This window comes from Narcine bancroftii, chromosome 7 (genome assembly GCF_036971445.1).
Source record: "Narcine bancroftii isolate sNarBan1 chromosome 7, sNarBan1.hap1, whole genome shotgun sequence".
NCBI classification, from domain to species: Eukaryota; Metazoa; Chordata; class Chondrichthyes; order Torpediniformes; family Narcinidae; genus Narcine; species Narcine bancroftii.
The window spans coordinates 212,663,284-212,685,079 of NC_091475.1; the positions used below are offsets into that span (position 1 = coordinate 212,663,284).

At 39.3% G+C, this 21,796-nt stretch overlaps 1 protein-coding gene across 1 annotated transcript in view; it reads left to right on the forward strand.

Annotated features, from left to right (window-relative positions):
- Nucleotides 1-21,796, forward strand: part of LOC138740096 (X-ray radiation resistance-associated protein 1-like) — a 69,443-nt gene that overhangs the window by 14,412 nt on the left and 33,235 nt on the right. Inside the window, exons 2-4 of the mRNA XM_069892512.1 lie at nucleotides 12,568-12,769; nucleotides 13,905-14,062; nucleotides 19,455-19,526. Of these exons, the coding sequence (XP_069748613.1) occupies nucleotides 12,676-12,769; nucleotides 13,905-14,062; nucleotides 19,455-19,526 (324 nt within the window). The 5' untranslated portion in view covers nucleotides 12,568-12,675. The remainder of the gene's footprint in view (nucleotides 1-12,567; nucleotides 12,770-13,904; nucleotides 14,063-19,454; nucleotides 19,527-21,796) is intronic.

The window sequence follows — 21,796 nt, forward strand, 5'->3', positions numbered from 1 at the left end:
ACTCTAGTCTTAGTATCGAGCGATGAAAAATGGAAATGCAGAGCTGTTCTCCCCTGGAGAAAATAACAACCTGAGAAACAAATATAGTACCTTTCGTAATATCTGGTAGCCATACATGCACTACATAGGCGCATGGCGGTGATTGGTTTCCCCGTTCCTTGCCGCAACTTCCTCTCTCTCGCATTGATCTTGATCAAGTAAAGTCAGGAATGAATATCGGGCCAGAGGCTGCCCATTGAGCTGTGACAGTCCTTGTCCCTTATTATTTATTTTCCTAGTGTTAAAGTTTTGTTGTTGTTGATTGAAGTTTGAGTGAGTAGACTTGTTTTATATGTGGGAGGGAATGGGTTTGGTAGAGACACAGGCTTGTATATATAGTCATAAAGAAAATGAATATGTGTATATTTGAATGTTAACTGCCATTGTTGGCAGGACTCTGTATATGGCTGTACAAGCTTGTGTGAAAATATAAATAAAATATTTTTAAAAAAAGAAGCAAATGAGGTACTAGAAGAGTATAGAAAATGTAAGAAAATATTTAAGAAGGAAATCAGGAAGGCTAAAAGACATGCGGTTGCTTTGGCAGACAATGTGAGGATAAATCCAAAGGGTTTCTACAAGCATGTTAAAAGTAAAGGATAGTAAGGGACAAAATTGGTCCAGTAGAAGATCAGAGTGGCCATCTATATATGGAGCCTAACGAGATGGGGGAGATCTTGAACAGTTTTTTTGCATCAGTATATCAGTATGTACTCAGGAATTTAGCAGGAGGAAAGGGAAACAAGCTGTAGTGTCATGGAACATGTAAAAATTAAAGAGGAGGAGGTGCTTGCTGCCTTACAGTGAATAAAGGTAGATAAATCGCCCAGGCCTGACATGATATTCCCCAGATCTTGAGGGAGACTAGTGTAGAAATTGCAGGGGCCCTGGCAGAAATATTTAAAATGTCCTTAGCCATGGGTGAGGTGCCATAGGATTGGAGGGTAGCTCATGTGGTTCTGTTGTTTAAAAAAGGCTCCAGTAAGTCGATAGTAGATATGTTATTGGAGGGTGTTCTGAGAGATCAGATATGCAAGTATTTGAACAGCCAAGGGCTGATTAATGATAGTCAGCATGGATTTGGATTTGAATGTAGTAGGTCGAATTTAACAAATCTTGTAGAGTTTTTCAAGGAAGTTACCAAGAAAATAGATGAAGAAAAAGCTGTGGATGTTGTCTATTTGGGCTTTAGTAAGGCCTTTGACAAGGTCTCACATGGGAAATTAGTTCAGAAGGTTCAAACATTAGGTGTCCATGGAGAGGTTGTAAACTGGATTTGAAATTGAGTGAATGGGAGAAGACAGAGAATGGTAGTGGATGTTAACTTCTCAGACTAGAGGCCAGTGACTAGTGGTGTGCCTCAGAGATCGATGCTGGGGATTGTTGTTTGTTGTCTATATCAATGATCTGGATGATAATGTGGTAAATTGGATCAGCAAGTTTGCTGATGGCACTAAGATTGGAGGTGTTGTGGACAGCGAGGAAGGTTTTCAAAGCTTGTAGAGGGATCTGGACCAGCATCTGGTGTTGCATTTTGGGAGGGAAAACCAAGGTAGGACATACATGGTTAATGGTCGGGCACTGAGGAATGCAGAGGAACAAAGGGATCTGGGAATACAGATACATAATTCCCTGAAAGTGGCATCACAGGTAGACAGGGTTGTAAAGAATGCTTTTGGCATCTTGGCCTTCATAAATCAAAGTATTGAGTATAGGAGTTGGGATGTTACAGTGAGGTTGTATAAGACATTTGAAGTTTTGTGCGCAGTTATGATCGCCTAACTACAGGAAAGATATCAGTAAGATTGAAAAAGTGCAGATTTATCAGGATATTGCCGGGTCTTCAGGAGTTGAGTTACAGGGAAAGATTAAACAGGTTAGGATTTTATTCCTTGGAACATAGGAGAATGAGGGGAGATTTGATAGAGGATAACAAAATTATGATGGGTATAGACAGACTAAATGTGAGTAGGCTCTTTCCACAGATTAAGAGAAATAAATACAAGAGGACATGGCTTTAGGGTGAAAGGTTTTGGGGAATATTAAGGGGACTTCTTCACTCAGAGACTGCTGGGAGTGCGGAACGAGCTGCCATCTGACTTGGTAAATATGGGCTCACTCTTAAGTTTTAAGAATAAATTAGATAGATACATGGATGGGAGAGGTCTAGAGGGTTATGGAATGGGTGCAGGTCAATGGGACTAACAGAGTAATGTTTCAGCACAGATTCTGTCCTGTTCTATGGAAGAGGTTATTTGAAACTGTAGAATTCAATGTTCATATCAGAATGAGAATTTATTGTCCTAAACAAGTCATGAAGTTCAGTGTTTTGCGGCAGCATCTGATTGAAAACATTCATATTATAACCATCTTACAACATAACTGTAAAAAAAAGTAAAAATAACTGCATGGAAAGTGAGGCCGTGTCTATGGTTCATTGGTTTTTCAGGAATCTGAAGGCATTGGGGAGGAAGCTGTCCTTGTCCATTGAGTGCTCGTCTTTAGGCTCCTGTACCTTTTTCCCAATGGTAGCAGAGTGAAGAGGTGTGGCCTGGGTGGTGGGGTCTTTGAGGATAGAGGCTTCTTTTTTAAGACACCGCCTCATGTAGACGTCCTTCAAGGAGTGAACTCTGGTACCTGTGATGTTGCAGGCTGAGATAATGACCCTCTGGAGTTTATTCTTGTCCTGAATATTGGCAACTTCATACCAGGCAGTGATACAACCAGCCAGAATGCTCTCTACGGTCCACCTGTAGAAGTTTACAAGAGTCTTCAATGACGAACTGAATCTCCTCAGACACCTCACAAAGTGTAGCTGCTGGTGATGGCATCAAAATGGAGGCTCCAGGACAGGACCTTGGAGATGTTGACACCCAGGAATTTGAAGTTCTTGACCCTCTCCACTACTGCGGCCTCAAAGAAGACTGGAACATGTTCCCCTTCCTCCTGAAGTCCACAATCATCTCCTTGGTGTTGCTGATGTTGAGCGCAAGGTTGTTGTTGTTACTCCATTCAACGAGCTGATCTTTCTCCCTCCTGTACGCTTCCGCATTCCCATCTGTGATTCTGCCAACAACTGTGGTGTCATCGGCAAACTTGTAGATGCCATTGGAATTGTGTCTGGCCGCACAGTTGTGGGTGTATAACGAGTAGAGCAGTGGGCTAAGCACGCATCCTTGAGCTACGCCTGTATTGATAACCAGTGAGGAGGAGATGTTGTTTCCAATTCAGACTGACTGTAGTCTTCTGATAAGAAAGTCAAGGATCCACTTGAGACCAAGAGTTTGTAGCTTCTTAACCAGCACTGAGGGAATAATTGTATTGAAAACCAAACTGTAGTCGATAAAGAGCAGCCATATGTATGAATTGCTGGTTTTCAAGGTGATCCAGAACTGAGTGGAGAGCCAGTGATGTTGCATCTGCTGTGGAGCGATTGTGATGACAGGCTGAATCGTAGTGGGTGCAGATCTTTACTTAGGTACGTCTTAAGTCTGGCCATGACCAGCTTGTCAAAAGCATTTCATCCCAGTAGAAGTTAGTGCTACTGGGTGGTAGTCGTTGAGGCAACTTGCACTACTCTTCTTGGTACCGGGATGATTGATGCCCTTTTGAAGCAGGTGGGAACCTGTGACTGCTGTAATTAGAGGTTGAAAATGTCCGTGAACACTCCAGACAGAACTTGAGGACGTGCTTGAGTGAGTGACTAAATGAACCTTGGGTTTTTTTTCTTGGAAGAAATATGTATGGCAATAAATTCATCATCATTGAACTATGAACTCATGCTCGACTTGTGGTTATCTGATTCAGGCAAGAGTGGCCATTGGCTAAAGACAAAGCCTTCTTAATAAATTGAGCCATACAGAAAGATGATGATCAGTGAATTGATTCCTGTGAATTGACAAATTGATATTAAAATATTATCTCGTCATTCCTGTCCAGGGAGTGAAAAATATGGCGAAGGTTGCAACTCTGACCATTATTTGTCTGTCCCACTCTTACCATTGGGAAGTATATTTGCGTAGGCTTTGGGTGTGGAACGATTTTGTTTGAAAGCAAAACTCTTTGTACTTGAATAGTCATTCTTTATTGAGGAGTCAATAGTGGAAAAGGTGAAAAACATCAGATTCCTGGGTGTTAACATTTCTGAAGATATACTGGGGCCTCCATGTCAATGCAGTCATAAAAAGTCAAGTTTATTGTCATCTGATTGCACAAGTACAACCCATCAAAATCCAAAGAAGATTTGCCAGTGGCTATACTTTGTGAAGAGTCTGAGGAGATTTGGTATGTCACCAAAGACTCTTCCAAATTTCTACAGGTGTATGGAGGAGAGCGTTCTAACTGGTTGCATCACTCTGGTATGGAGGAGCCAATGCACAGGACAGGAAAAGTCTACAGAGGGTTGTGAACTCCACAGCGCCATCACGGGCATCAGTCTTCACTCCATTTAGGGCATCTACAAGAGGTGGTGTCTCAAGATATCAGCCTCTATCTTCAAAGACCTCCACCACCCAGGCCAGGCCCTCTTCACACGCCAACCATCAGGAAGGAGATACAGGAACTTGAAGACGAACACCCAACGGTTCAAAAACAGCTTCTTCCCCTCCGCCATAAGATTTCTGAATGGACAATGAACCCCAGACTCTATCTCACTTTTTCTCTTCTTTTGCACTAATTTATTCTTTAAATGTAATTTAGAGTAATTATTGGACCTGTGAAGCTGCTGCATGCAGCAAATTTCTTGACACACGTTCATGACAATAAATTCTGATTCTGATTTATATGGTACCTGGACTATAACTGCCTGGTACTGAGGATTGCTTGTATCTTCCATTCAGAAGACTAGCAGGGTGTAAATTAGGAATGCAACAAATATTTTTACAATCCTTATAATTCAAGCCAATCTGTAAAGATGCCAGTGAATGGACACCAGTCTGTTATGGTTTAGTGTGGGATACTCTCATCTCTGAGTCAGAAGATTGTCAGATTGTCAGATTGTCCCATGTAATACTGAGAGAAAGCAGTGCTTCTTTAAGTGCATTTCTTTAATGCTCTCTTGGGTTGAGGCAAATTGCATCTTGATAGATTTATTTCCATGGCACTCTTTTGAAGAACACAGGAATTTTCCTGCATATCCTGAGAAAAAAAATAAAAGGGCAGCCTATTTTCTAAATTGGGAGAAAGTTGCAAAGGGTCCTGAGGATCATTGTGTAGGACAGCCGAAAGGTGAACTTGCAGGCTGAGTCGATGGTGAGGAAGGCAAATGCAATGCTGGCATTCATTTCAAAAGGAATAGAATACAAAAGCAGAGATGTGATATTGACACATTTACAAAGTATTGTGAGCAATTTTGGGCTCCTCATTTAAGACATGATGTGCTGACATTAGAGAGGATTTTTTTTTTATTTTTTTTTATTTTTCACACCATAAACCACACTGACCAAGATACATACATTTTCCTTTTCAAATATATACAGTGCCATTTTCTACCCCCCCCCTCCCATCCCACCCTCCCTACCTCCCCCCATTCATTTAAAGTACCAAATCTAAGACACATTAAACCAGTCAAACAATGTTGTCATTCAATAAAAATAAACAAGAAATTCCACTGAGTCAATTCTTTTCATTTCCTTCTCCTTTCGTTAATTTAGGTGGTAGATGTCCCCGGTAGGTTTTCTCTATTGTGTTTCATGTAAGGCTCCCATATTTGTTCAAATATTTCAATATTATTTCTCAAATTATATGTTATTTTTTCTAATGGAATACATTTATTCATTTCTACATACCATTGTTGTATTCTCAAATTATCTTCCAATTTCCAGGTTGACATAATACATTTTTTTGCTACGGCTAGAGCTATCTTAACAAATCTTTTTTGTGCATCCTCCAAATCAATTCCAAATTCTTTATTTTTTATGTTACTTAGGAGGAAGATCTCTAGGTTTTTTGGTATATTGTTTTCTGTAATTTTATTTAATATCTGGTTTAGATCTTCCCAAAATTTTTCTACTTTCTCACATGTCCAGATTGCATGAATTGTTGTTCCCATTTCTTTTTTACAATGAAAACATCTGTAAGATACTGTTGGGTCCCATTTATTTAACTTTTGAGGTGTAATGTATAGCCTGTGTATCCAGTTATATTATATCATACGTAACCTCGTATTTATTGTATTTCTCATCATTCCAGAGCATAACTTCTCCCATGTTTCCTTCTTTATCTTTATATTTAAATCTTGTTCCCATTTTTGTTTAGTTTTACCATTTGTTTCCTCATTCTCCTTTTCTTGCAGTTTAATATACATATTTGTTATAAATCTTTTGATTGTCATTGTATCTGTAATCACATATTCAAAGTTACTTCCCTCTGGTAACCTCAGACTACTTTCTAATTTGTCCTTCAAGTAGGATCTCAATTGGTAATATGCCAACACTGTATCTTGAGTTATATTATATTTATCCTTCATTTGTTCAAAGGATAATAATCTATTTCCTGAAAAACAATTTTCTATTCTTTTGATCCCTTTTTTCTCCCATTCTCTAAAGGAAAGGTTATCTATTGTAAAATGGAGTAACTGATTTTGTGTCATTATTAGTTTTGGTAATTGGTAATTTGTTTTATTCCTTTCTACATGAATCTTCTTCCAAATATTGAGCAGATGATGTAATACTGGAGAACTCCTACGTTGTACCAATTTTTCATCCCATTTATATAATCTGTGTTCAGGTATCTTTTCCCCTATTTTATCTAGTTCTAATCTAGTCCAATCTGGCTTTTCCCTTGTTTGATAAAAATCTGATAGGTATCTTAATTGTGCGGCTCTATAATAATTTTTAAAGTTTGGCAGTTGGAAGCCTCCTTGTTTATACCATTCTGTTAATTTATCTAGTGCTATCCTCGGTTTCCCCCCTTTCCATAAAAATGTCCTTATTATTTTCTTTAACTCCTTGAAGAATTTCTCTGACAAGTGTATTGGCAATGCCTGAAATAGGTATAGTATCCTTGGGAAAATGTTCATTTTAATACAGTTTATCCTTCCTATTAGTGTTAGGGGTAAATCTTTCCAATGCTCTAAATCGTCCTGTAATTTTTTCATTAGTGGATAATAATTGAGTTTATATAGATGGCCGAGATTTTTATTTGTTTGTATACCTAGGTATCTTATTGCTTGCATTTGCCATCAGAATGGTGATTCCTTCATAAATTTTGAGAAATCCGCATTATTCATTGGCATTGCTTCACTTTTATTTACGTTAATCTTGTAACCCGACACTTCTCCATATTCCTTCAATTTCTTATATAATTCTTTTATTGATAGTTCTGGTTCTGTTAAGTATACTATAACATCGTCCGCAAATAAACTGATTTTATATTCCTTGTCTTTTATTTTTTATCCCTTTTATATTATTTTCTGTTCTTATCAATTCTGCTAGTGGTTCTATAGCTAACGCGAACAATAAGGGTGATAGTGGGCATCCCTGCCTTGTTGATCTGCTTAAATTAAATTGCTTTGATATATATCCATTTACTGTCACTTTTGCCAATGGCCCCTTATATAATGCTTTAATCCAATTAATATACTTCTTTGATAAACTGAATTTTTGCAATACTTTGAATAAATAATTCCATTCTACTCTGTCAAAGGTCTTCTCTGCATCTAAAGCAACTACTACTGTTGGCGCTTTACTCCCTTCGACTGCATGAATTAAGTTAATAAATTTACAAATATTGTCTGTTGTTCGTCTTTTTTTAATAAATCCAGTTTGGTCTAGATTTACCATTTTAAGTACATAATCTGCTAATCTGTTTGCTAATAGCTTAGCTATTATCTTATAATCTGTGTTAAGTAATGATATTGGTCTATATGACGCTGGTGCGAGTGGATCTTTCCCTTGCTTTGGTATTACTGTAATTATTGCTGTTTTACATGAATCTGGTAAGCTTTGTGTTTTGTCAATCTGGTTGATTACTTCCAGGAGGGGAGGAATTAATAAATCTTTAAATGTTTTATAGAATTCTATTGGGAATCCATCCTCTCCTGGTGTTTTATTATTTGGTAGTTTTTTTTATTATCTCTTGTATTTTACTATTTCAAATGGTTCTGTTAATTTATTTTGTACCTCTATTTGTAATTTTGGTAGTTCAATTTTAGTTAAAAATTCATCTATTTTCCCTTCTTTCCCTTCGTTTTCAGTTTGGTATAATTGTTCATAGAATCCTCTAAAGTTTTCCTTAATTTCTTTTGGATTATATGTAATTTGTTTGTCTTTTTTCCTTGATGCCAATACCATTTTCTTAGCTTGTTCTGTCTTAAGCTGCCATGCTAGAATTTTATGCGTTTTTTCCCCTAGTTCATAATATTTCTGTTTTGTCTTCATTATGTTCTTCTCCACCTTATATGTTTGTCGTGTTTCATATTTTATTTTTTTATCTGCCAATTCTCTTCTTTTAGTTGTATCTTCCTTCATTGCTAATCCTTTTTCTATATTTACTATTTCCCTTTCCAACTGCTCTGTTTCCTGATTGTAGTCCTTCTTCATCTTGGTCACGTAACTTATTATTTGCCCTCAAATAAACGCTTTCATTGCATCCCATAGTATAAACTTATCTTTCACTGATTCCGTGTTTATTTCAAAATACATTTTAATTTGTCTTTCTATGAATTCTCTAAAATCCTGCCTTTTAAGTAGCATGGAGTTTAATCTCCGTCTATACATTCTTGGAGGGATGTCCTCTAACTCTATTGTCAATATCAAGGGTGAATGGTCCGATAATATTCTAGCTTTATATTCTGTTTTTCTCACTCTATCTTGCATACGAGCTGATAACAGAAATAGGTCTATTCTTGAGTATGTTTTATGTCTACCCGAATAATATGAATATTCCTTTTCCTTTGGGTGTTGTTTCCTCCATATATCCAAAAGTTGCATTTCTTCCATCGATTTAATTATAAATTTGGTTACTTTGTTCTTTCTGTTAATTTTTTTCCCAGTTTTATCCATATTTGAATCCAAATTAAGGTTGAAATCCCCTCCTATTAATATGTTCCCTTGCGTATCTGCTATCTTCAAAAAAATATCTTGCATAAACTTTTGATCTTCTTCGTTAGGTGAATATACATTGAGTAGATTCCAAAACTCCGAATATATTTTACATTTTATCATTACATATCTCCCTGCTGGATCTATTATTTGCTCTTCTATTTTAATTGGTATATTTTACTGATTAATATAGCTACTCCTCTTGCTTTTGAATTATACGACGCTGCTGTTACATGTCCTACCCAATCTCTCTTTAATTTCTTGTGCTCCAATTCAGTTAAATGTGTTTCTTGCACAAATGCTATATCAATTTTTTCTTTTTTCAGTGAATTTAGCAGTTTCTTCCTTTTGATTTGGTTATGTATTCCGTTAATATTTAAAGTCATATAGTTCAACGTAGCCATTTCATACTTTGTTTATCTTCCCTTTCTGTTTCTCCATCATCACCTTTCCTTCTTATCCATTTCAGCTTTCTTGTTTTGAACACTTTATAAGACAACATTTCTAAAACATCAAACATTTTCCTTATTCTCCTCTTTAAAACTTCTTTAACCCCATTCTCCCCTCCCCCTCCAGAGTTGTCCTTTATCCCTTGCCGGGCAACCACATCTCCCCTCTCCATTTGGATTTGCGAATTCACTCGCAAGCGTCAACTGATTTTGCAGTGACCATAACTCCTCCCCACCCAGCCCCCCCGGAAAAGATTTCAATTTTCATATGTAACAAAGGTCACTCTTTTAATTTCCTCCTTATTCCCTCTATTCCCTTTCCCTTCCTTGTTAATTCTTATCTATACTCTATATATTTTCCTCTAAATACGGATACATTCATGTATACACACACATACATACACATCTATATATATATACACATATACCCATATACACACATACATATAGTTCGTGGTCATATTTACTCTCATTACATGTCTTCATCTCTCTGCTTGTTTTGTAGTTGTTCTGCAAATTTTTGTGCTTCCTCTGGATCTGAGAATGGTCTGTTTTGTTGCCCTGGAATAACTATTTTAAGTACTGCTGGGTACTTTAACATAAATTTATATCCTTTTTTCCATAAGATCGTTTTCGCTGTATTGAACTCCTTCCTCTTCTTCAGGAGTTCAAAACTTATGTCTGGATAGAAAAATTTTTTTTGACCTTTATATTCCAGTGGCTTTTTGTCTTCTCTTACTTTCTTCATTGCTTTCTCCAATATATTTTCTCTTGTTGTATATCTTAAGAATTTTACTAAAATGGATCTTGGTTTTTGCTGCGGTTGTGGTTTCGGGGCTAATGTTCTATGTGCCCTCTCTATTTCCATTTCTTCCTGTAATTCTGGTCTTCCTAGGACCCTGGGGATCCAATCTTTTATAAATTCTCTCATATTCTTGCCTTCTTCATCTTCCTTAAGGCCCACTATCTTTATATTATTTCTTCTATTATTGTTTTCTATTATATCTATCTTCTGAGCTAACAGCTCATGTTCCTCTTTAACTTTTTTATTAGATTCTTCTAATTTCTCTTTTAAGTCTTTTACTTCCATTTCTACAATTGTTTCTCGTTCTTCCACATTATCCACTCTTTTTCCTATCTCTGATATGACCATTTCTATTTTATTCATTTTTTCTTCTGCACTCTTAATTCTTCTTTTTATCTCATCAAATTCTTGTAATTGCCATTCTTTCACTGATTCCATATATTCTTTAAGAAAAGCTACATCCATTGTCTTGCCTTTCTCTTCTTCTTCCACTTCTTTCTGTTCTTCTTCTTCTTCTTCCTCTGGGTTGACCATCTGTTGTTTCCTTGTTTTCTTTTTACCCTCTTCTTTCTTGTTCTCGTTATTGTCTGTGTTCTGCACCTGCTGCTGTGTTGCAGGTGTCTCTCTCAGGTGTGGAGATCGACTCCGCAGCTGTTCCCCCCTCCCGTCAGTGAGTTTTATTTCATGCACGGTTGCGCACTTTTACTTGGCTCTGCGAGCCATTTTTGTAGTCCCGAGCCCGGGACCTCCACTGACCTGTGGGAGCGGGCTTCTCTCTCCGCGGCGGGCCTCCTCGGACAGGTAAGGCCTTCACCTTCTTCTTCCGACATTCTTTCATCTTCTCTTCTTCCCGATGTTTTCGACTTTTCTCTCTTCGCTGCCATTTTCTTCTCACCTTTATTTTTACTTTTTTTTAATTTTTACTCTTGTACCTTTGTGTTTTGTGCGTTTTTTTTCAACTTTTCCGGAGAGGGCTGGACTTCCCTGACCGGCCACTACTCCATCACGTGACTCCTCCATTAGAGAGGATTCAGAGGAAGTTCACAAAGATGAATCCAAGAATGAAAGGGTTATCACATGAGGAGCAGTTGACAGTTCCTGCCTGTACTCATTGGAATTTAGGAGAATGAGGGGGGGGGTTTCATTGAAATATTTCGAATGTTGGAAGGCATGGACAGAATAGATGGAGAAGGTTGTATCCCATGGTGAGGGACTCTAGAACAAGAGGGTACAACTTCAGGATAGAAGGGCATCTGCTTAGAACACAGATTCTTGGGAATTTCTTTGGCCAGAGGGTGGTGAATTTGTGGAATTCGTTGCCATGGGCGGATATGGAAGTCAGATCATTGGGTATATTTAAGATAGAGATTGATAGATTCGTGATTAGCCAGGGCATCAAAAGTTAGGGAGAAGGCCAGGCAGGGAGGCTGAGTGGGGAAATGGTTCAGCTCGTAATTAAATGGTGGGGCAGACTCGATGGGCTGAATAGCTTATTTCTTCTTCTATGTCTTATGGTCTAATATTAATTCCTCATCCAGCACTGTTACAAATCACTGCATTCAGATTATTGGGAGGAACATCAAAAAAATCTAAATGCTGGAAACCTGGAATAAATCCGAAAATCCCGGAAAAAAACAGCATTTGAGGCAGCATCCACGGAAAGGATAGCAGCTGTGATGAAGGGTTCTGATTTCTCCTGCCATAGAAGCTACCTGACCTCCTGAGTTAGAACTGAACATTACAGCATGGTGCAGGACCTTCAGCCCACAATGTTGTGCTGAACCATGGAAACCCAATCCACAAAAATTTTATCCTTCCTTACCTCACACATACAACCTATTATTTTTCCTATATCCATGTGCCTGTTGGTGTCTTTTGAATGTCCCTATTGTACCAGCCTCCACCACCACCACCACCACTGTCAATACATTCGGACGGTATAATACAGGCTGTATGAGGCACCTGGAATTTTCTGTTGATGGTGAATCTGTCTGCCAGGTGTTTTATTACATGCCAATAAAGAAATCTTGACATTCCAGCACCCAATCTCTGTGTGAAGAGCATGTCTCCCCTAAACCTTCCCCCACTCACCTTAAACTGTTGTCCTCTCATATTTACTACTGTTGTCCCAGGAAAAAGGCACTGGCTGTCCACCCTCTCTCAGCCCCTCATAATCTAATATAGCTTTTTCACCATTTTCTAATTTTGCCTTATGTTTTCTGCATTCCTACAGTGACTATGCACCAAAAGTACTTAATTGGCTCTACAGTCCTCAAGACATTCTAAAGAAGATATATAAGATGCTGTAGAAACGTAAACCCTTCATCTTTGTTTTTCACCGATGGCTTTTGAGGGGCAGTATAAACTAGATGATGGCACAAATGTTGTAATGGACTGTTTTCCTATAAGGAAGATCTTCAAGGGCGGTTACCAGAGTAAGTGCTTCCTTTTTATATTATCCATCAGGGGCCACTGTGACTTTTACAAAGATGTTTCTGTCCTGTTCTTTCTATTGGCTCCCATTCCCTTTCCAAAATCCATTCCTGACCCTCTATACAATTCCTACCTGCAACATCATGATTAAACATTGTCTTAGAATTTTATAGCTTAGATATTGGCCTAACTTGTCCAAGTTGTTTATCCAAGGTTGTCCCATTTGCCCCAGATCCCTCTAAATCTTTTCTATTTACGCACCTATCTCATTGCCTTTTAAACATTTCAATTGTATTCACCTGAACCACTTCCTCTGGCTTTATACATCCATCACCCTCTGTGTGAAGAAGATGCCCCTCAGATCTCTTTTAAATCTTTCCCCTTTCACCTTAAATCTGTGCCCTCTTCCCTACATTGGGAATCATCTTGGGCCACACTATTACATCTCACTGTCCTTTCCAACAATGAAAATCCTTTATACTCTACCTGAGCTGTAGACAGTCTAAGGATTGAAGAGTGGAACACTCCCTTCATGCAAGTGCATTCTTCCTTAAGAGAGAGTGAGCAAAACTATGTACAGTACTTCAGATGTGGTGTCATGAAAGCCCCATGTCATTGCAGCAGGACTGTCTTAATCATTTACTGCAACCCTCTTGCAAAAAAAGTTAATGTATCATTAGCTTGCCAAATTGATTGCTATTCTTGCATATTAACTTCTTTCGATTCATTTTCAAAAATCCCTGTGAACCTTTAGTGTTTTTTTAGTCTATTCAAAACGTACCAGCGAAGTAGGTTAATTGTTGTGTAAATTGGGCGGCATGGACTTGTGGGCTGAAATGGCCTGTAGGTCTAATTTAATTTAATGTAATTGCCAATCTACCAGAGAAGATAATATAACACTCCAGACACAACATATCCCCACAGCAGACAGAGTACATGTATTTACAATCATTAAACATAGGACAAAAATTAATACAAATTGGTTCTCTACCAAAGTGCAATGTGTACAAGGTAATTATACCATGGAAATAATGTGGACAAACTCAATCGTAGCGAATTACAGCAATGACAGAATTTCCCAACTATCTCCAATCAAGTTAGTGGAGATTTTAGAATATGTGTGTGCTTTGTTAACAGGTGCTGGGCACTGGGTGGAGGCTCAGAGAAGTTCCAAGCAGAAGGGTTTCCAGGCTGTGTTTGGCCCCAAGCCACCAATCCAGAGGACGCTTGTTGCGCCAAGCCCGGCCTACAAACCTCACTGTGCCAATGAGAAAGTACTAGATGGGAATTATTTGGTGAGTATCTCAATAAACCGTCCATTTCCTCCAAAACTGACAATGCAGGTCGTGTCGATTCCCGCACTCTTCCCTGAATGACCCCCCCCCCACTCTTTTCAAATGTCCTTATCGTCACAATCCACTCTTTATTAACCTAAAACTTCCAAACTCACGTCACACTGCCTTTCTATAAACTTCAGTAGTCTTGAAAAAGTGTCCTGACCTGAAACGTTGACTTAAGTAAAAACACAGAAAGTCTGGAGGAACTCAGCAGGTCTTGCAGCATCCAGAGGAGGTAAAGATATATTACTTATATTTCAGGCCTGAGCCCTTTGTAAAGATATGAGTAAAAAAAGAGAGATGGGCATCTTTATAGAAGGCTAGGGGTAAAAGGGGGGAGAATAGGAGGGAGAGGAGAACAGAAAAAAGGTGTTAATTGGATGTGGCAAAAGAACAGGAGAGAGAAAAGGTGAGAAATGATTTTGGCTCTGTGAAAGAAGACAGAGGGAAAAGGGAAGAGAGAGAGAGAGCTAAAGGACAGGAGACATGGGGAAAGATTAGTGGGGTGGGGTTCTAACGGAAACAGGAGAAGTCGATGTTAATGCCATCCGGTTGGAGGGTGTCGGACAGAATATGAGGTGTTGTTCCTCCAATTTCTTTGGTGGTATCAGGGTATAAAGACACCTATCTCTCTTTTTTAATCAAACCTTGAAGAAGGGCTCAGGCTCGAATTGTTGGTAATAAATCTTTACCTCCTATGGACGCTGCGAGACCAGCTGAGGTCCTCCAGCATCTGTGTTTTTACTACGATCACAGCATCTCCAGTCTTTCATGTTTCATTCCATGAGTAAAAAGCAGGCAGGCACCTGAATTAAAAGGCTGGTAAGAAGGAAAGGAAGAACAGGGTGAGGAGCACAGACCAACAGACAAAGGATGATCATTGGACATAGAAGGACAGGAGAGGAAAGGTGAGAGTTGATCGTGGGGAGGGAGTGGTTCTGTGAATGCAGAGCTGGAGGGAAAAGGATGGGGAGAGAGAGAGAGAGAGAGTGCTAGAGGAAAGGAGACATAGGACTAGAAGAGGGGGTGGGGCTAATGAAAACCAGAGAAGTTGATATTAATGCAATCCAGATGGAATACTGGATTTTGTCCCTCTAATTTATGGGTGGGGTCTCAGTCTGGCAGTGCATGAGACTATGGATAGACATGGAGGCGGGGAATTGAAATGGGTCAACGCTGGGAAATTGCTGCTATTGTGGCGGACAGAGCTAATATGCTCAATGAAGTGTGAAGGATCATATATTTTATATTGTATATAGAAATGTTTTTGAAGGAGATAGATTGTGGTGGTAGTGTAGGTCACAAACACTTCACAAAAAAGATCTCATTTAAAATGCAAAGGCTTTGCTGAAAATGAGTCATGCAGGCACCAAGAGCAAAGACAATAAAAGAAGGAAGACTGTTTTGTTAAAGAATTTCAAAAGCAGGTATAAATGGATTATTGTTTTTAAAGCAACAGATGAACAGACTCAGAAGATTGGGTCCAGTGCCACAATTTGAGAGGGAGGGAGGGAGAGAGAGAGAGAGAGAGAGAGAGAGAAAACACGAGAACATCCTGGTTTCTGGAATCATAGCAAGCTGGCAACTTGTTGAAACCCCATTTTGAAGACTGGTTGTGAGTTCTGAGTTCAGGCTGTTGAAAAACCCTTATAGTCCCTACAAGAAGAGATGTTTCTCCTGAAATAAGGGAGACAAGAGGAACTCTGTGGTCCTTACAAGAGGAAATGGCTGGCTAGAGTGTTTCACCTGAAATAAGGGAAACAAAAAGAACAGCAGAAGAGGTTATCATTTGGAAAATCCTAATGAGGCAAGTTTCTTCGGGAAGACACTGAAATGGCTGATCGGAGGGAATCAGCTTGTGTGTGTCCAACGAGCAACAAATCTCTCTCCGAAACCAACAAGAACCTTCCTGTACAGTAAACAATTACCTATAAGCACCAGAGCTTGGTGAAAATTCATAGCTGTAAAATTCTGTGCACAGTATAAGAATTGCCTGATACCGTTGAACTTGGAGGAATGAGAAAGTGAGATTGGACTGTGAATCAAAGAACTTTTCTGACTTGTACACATTAGAATTAGAAGGGAGTTAAGTTAATAGTAATAAGTTAAAGTTTGATCCTGTTTTTATGTTTAAAGAAAATTAAAAGTAACTTTTGTTTAAGTAACCATTTGCCTTGGTGAATTTCTATTGTTGCTGGGTTTTAGAGTCCTCTGGGCCCATAACAGAAGTGATCACACAGTCTGGGTCCAGTCTCTCTGATGTAGAAGAGATCACAATGGAAGCAGCAGATGACTCCTGCAGATTTACATGTGAAATGTTGCTTCACTTGGAAGGACTAAAACGGTGATTGTCCATTTCCCTCCATGGACGCACAAGACATGATCAGACCCTTCAGCTTCTGCCTTTGCGACATAAAGGACACTGTTTAACCTGCTGAGTCTTTCCAGCATTGTGTGTTTTTACTTCAGCTTCTCAATGTTTGTTTCAGATCTGCAATTCTTGTGTTTCTCAATTTTCCTACTTTTTTAACTGATCTTTCAACTGTACAGCCTTTCTCTGGTACCATTGTACCAGATGTTTTAAGCATTAAGAAGTGAAAAAGTTTGAAGAAAATATGAGAGAAAAAATTTTAAGGGCCTGGTGATTTTTCTATCACATTTTTATCACTGCACTATTCAGGAAGTCAACCTTTGTTCCCTGGAGTACAAAACAATACCTGAAATTTTTCTATCTCCATGGTCTTTGCTCTTGCAGTAGTGTCTCTGCCAGAGGGAGCAGCTACCGGGACTTCTAGGCAGTCCCTTGGGATGAAGGGTGGCTCTCTTGCACATCTCTGTTGTGATTCGAAGATGGCTAATGGAACTGCTCCTTCCTCCACAGATAGGCAAGGAACTGGTTGATGGGGCAGGTGGCGGGATGATTTGTGAGGTCCTTCATTAATGCATCCCAAACGTTCCTTCTCCACTTTGAATTGTCACGAGCTAGAGGTTCCCTGGCATCAAATGGAAGGATAAGAGATTGCAGATACTATTATTTGGAGAGAATAGAACAGACTGCTGGAGGAGCTCAGCAAGTGAGGAAGCATCTGTGGATTTAGGGAGATGCTTGATGTTTTGATCATCCTCCTTCCTACCTCCACAGTTGTTTTAAGACCACTGAGTTCCAGTCTTTTTATATTTATAGATGCTGCATTTCTTCAGGAAGTTTTAAAGGGTCCTGGGATCTTTTCCTTTGGTAATCTCTCTCCTCCCATGACAGAATTTGGGACAGAATGGCTGTTTTGGGAACCTGATATCAGAAACCATACATCCAAGCCTATGTTCTCACTCTGGAGACACACAGAAGTCTGCAGATGAAGCCAAACACAATCTGTGGGAGGAACTCTGTGGGGTACGCAGCATCCGTGGAAGAAAAATCAATGGTCAGATTCCCTTCCTAATCAAGAATTCATCTACCTCTAACTTAAATATATCCAGTGACATGGCATCCACAGACCCTTGTGGCAACAAATTCCACCATCTAGGGAAAGACATTCCTGCTCATCTCTGTTTTAAAAGGACATTTTTATATTCTGAGGCTGTGCCCTCTGGTCCTAGACTCGCCCACCATAGGATTCTCTACACGTCCACTCTATCCAGTCCTTTCAGTATTTGAGATCCCCCCCCTCATCCTTCTAAACTCCAGTGAGTACAGTCCCAAAGCCTTCAAAACCTCCCCATATGATAACTCTTTTATTTTGGGTATCATTTTAGCGAACCTCCTCTGGATCTTCTCTAGTCCCAACATATCCTTCCTTTTGTTGGTCTGGATTCCTCCCCCCACCTGCATTGTCTGAATCTTTACACTTTCTGAGATTTCCTGCTCTGGCTTATTCCTTAAAGAATCAGTGATATATCTTTATCTCCTGTGGATGCTGAAAAGACTGGCTGAGTTCCTCCAGCATTTTGGTGTGTTTTTACTACAACCACAACTTTTGTGTTTCACTTTGTATAAGGCCAAAACTGCTCACAGAGCTCCAAGTGTGGCCTGACCAATGCCTCAACATCACATCTCTGCTTTTATATGCTAACCCTCTGGAAATGAATGCTAGTATTCCATTTGCCTTCCTTACCACTGCCTCTTCCTGCTAGTTAACCTTGAGGAAACCTTGTACAAGGACTCCAAATCCCTCTAGGCCTCTGTTTTTTGAACTTTTTGCCCTTTAGAATATAGCCTACACCTTTATTCTTTCCACCAAAGTGCATGATCATACACTTCTCTACACAGAATTCCATCTGCCATTTCTTTGCCCCATTGAAGTCCATCTGCAAACTCAGTGCTTTCTCAACACAGATTATAGAGTATAGAATTACGGTAAAAAGAAAGATCAATTAGCGCTAAGCAATCGCAGCATGAGAGCACTGTGGTGGGGTTAATTCAGGAGCCTGATGGCTGCAGGGGAGAAATTGTTTATAAAGAGAAAGTGAGTGAGAAATTTTTTCCAAAACTTACAACTTCTGCTACCCGTTGAAGACTGAGGCAAACCTACAATTTGTATTTTTAAGGTGAAATACAGCAGGTCACTCCTATATTTCTTTGGAGTGCACACCTTGAGAGAATGGACCTATTCAACAGCATGGCCACCATTCACTCCTTGCCAAGTATACCACTTCAGGTGAAGGAATATGTGCAAGTATCTTTGGGAAACTGTGTAGAAAATGCTAAAATGAGCTCAAATGGACTCTGCAGTGACCATGTTCTTAGCTGTATATTGTCCTAAGAGAGACCATAATATATAGGAGAAGAAGTAGACCATTTGGTCCATCAAGTCCTCTCGAGCATTCTATCATGAGCAAATTCATTCTCTCACAGCCCCACTCCCCTGCCTTCTCCCCGTGTCCTTTGATACCTGGCTATTCAGATACCTGTCAATCTCTGCCTTAAATACACTCAACAATCTGGCCTCCACATCTGCCCATGGCAGATTCCAGAGGCTCATCACTCCCTGGCTAAAGAAATCCCTCTGCATCTCTGTTTTAAATGGTCGCCCTTCAATCCTGAAGTTGTGCCCTCTTGGGAAACAAGTTTGCCACTTTTACTCTGTCCAGGCTTTTCAATATTCAGAATGCTTCTGTGAGGTCCTCCTTCATTCCTCTCAGCTCCAAGGAGTACAGTCCATGAACCTTCAAACGTTCTGCATATGCCAATCCCTTCATTCCAGGAACCATTCTTGTGAATTTTCTCTGAATCCTTTCCAATGCTAGCACATCCTTCCTTAAATAAGGAGCCCAAAACTGAACCCCATACTCCGAGAGAGGATTCACTAGGGGCTTATCAAATTTCTACCAATGTCTTTGTCGTTCTTAACAGATGGAGCTGCACTGTGTGGATAATCAGTCAGACCTTTGTGTGGTGAATATCAGTGATCAAGACCTTAATGCGGTATGTATGACATAATTTCAATCATGTGCTTTCATTCTGGAAATAGAATTGTCGAACAATAGAGCATAAAGGAGAACCATTCTGTCTTATGGCATATTATAGTAGCAATTTATACTATTGTTAGAGTATGTTACACATCTGTGTGTCTGCAGCAAGTAAGAATTTCTATACATTTGTACATTGTATATGACAATAAACTCTCATATATCATACAGCCCTATTGTGCCCGTGTCATTATTAGACCTCTCCAATTAATCACCTACTTTCCCCCCATAACTCTAAACATTTTCTCTTCAATTAATTACACAATTCCTTCTCAAAATTTATTATTAAATCTGCTCTTGCTATCCATTCCAGGGATGCTTTTCAGATCACAGTAAGGTGTTGAATTAAAAATATATGTTTCCTTGTGTTCTCGTGTTCTCTTTGCTAGATCTCACAAATGCAGGCACTGGAGATGCCTTGTATCACACCACCTGTCTGGCATTATTATGGTCTCAGTGGCAACAGGTTGGCATTCACTTTCTCTCTCCATCTTTTCGGCTGTTAATGTGTTCTTAATTTGTAGTCCTTAACTCTTGCACAAAGTCGCTGTGCAGGACACTCCGATCAAATCTGAAACCTTTAACATTTGCCGCGTTCTGACAGATCGATACCCTTTAATTTATGTATCATCTTTTATGACATCAGATGAACTACCTTGATGAAACATAAGAATAGTTGTCAGAGGGGAGGAGTCACGTGATGGAGTAGTGGCCGGACGGTGAACTCCAGCCCTCTCCAGAAAAGTCGGGAAAAACAAGAGAAAATACAAAGGCACAGAAATAAAAGTTAAAGAAAAGTGAGTATAAAGGTGGAAAGAAGATGGCGACAAAAAAAGAAAAATCGAAATCAACAGTAAGAAGAGAGGAAGAGAAGACAACGGAGGAAGAAAGAGAAGGCCTTACCTGTCCGAAGAGGCCCGCTGTGGAGAGAGAAGCCCACTTCCTCAGGTCGGTAGAAAAAGAACTACAACAATGGCTCGCAGAGCCGAGTAAAAGTGCGCAACCGCACATGCGCGAGGAGTCGCGCATGCGCGATGCGCATGAAAAAAAACACACCGACGGGAGGGGGGACCAGCTGGGGAGTCGATCTCCACAGCCGGCAACGACAGCTGCAGAACACCTGCAGCAAGAAGAGACCACAGAAGACAATAGAAACAAGAAAGAAGAGAAGAAAAGGGCAACAAAGAAACAACAGATGGCCAACCCAGAGGAAGAAGAAGAGGAAGAGGAAGAGTACAGGGAAATAGAAGAAGAAGGGAAAGACAAGATAAAGGATATACTTGCTCTTATTAAAGGATACATGGAGTCATTTAAAGAATGGCAAACACAGGAATTTAAGGATTTAAGAAAAAGAATAAACAACACAGAAGAGAAAATAAATAAAATGGAGATGACTTTAACAGAAATGGGAAAGAAAATGGACAAGATGGAAGAGCGGGCAGTAGCAGCAGAAATGGAGGTAGAAGACTTAAAAAAGAAATTGGAGGAATCTAATAAAAAAACTAAAGAGACACAAGAACTACTAGCTCAAAAAATAGATATAATGGAAAATTATAACAGAAGAAATAACATAAAGATAGTGGGCCTTAAGGAAGATGAAGAAGGCAAGAATATGAGGGAGTTTATAAAAGATTGGATCCCTAAGACCCTAGGATGTCCAGAACTACAGCAAGAAATGGAAATAGAAAGGGCACATAGAGTATTGGCCTCTAAACCACAACCACAACAAAAACCAAGATCTATTGTAGTAAAATTCCTAAGATATACTACAAGAGAAAAGGTTCTGGAGAAGACAATGGAAAAAGTAAGAGAGGGCAGCAAACCACTGGAGTATAAAGGGCAAAAAATCTTCATTTATCCAGATATAAGTTTTGAACTCCTAAAGAAGAGAAAAGAGTTCAATACAGCAAAGGAGATTTTATGGAAGAAAGGGTATAAATTTATACTGAAGCATCCAGCGGTATTGAAAATATTTATTCCAGGACAACAAAACAGACTATTCTCGGATCCAGAAGAAGCACGAAAATTTGCAGAACAATTACAAAAATAGACTGAGGGATGAAGACGGGTAATGAGAGTAAAAATGATCACGATTGATATGTATGCGGGTAAAGAGGTATAAGAGTGAATGGAGACAATGTGCATACGTGAATGCATCTGTACTTAGAGGAAAATATAGATAGTATAGACAAGAATTAATAAGGGAAGGTAATGGAATAGAGAGAA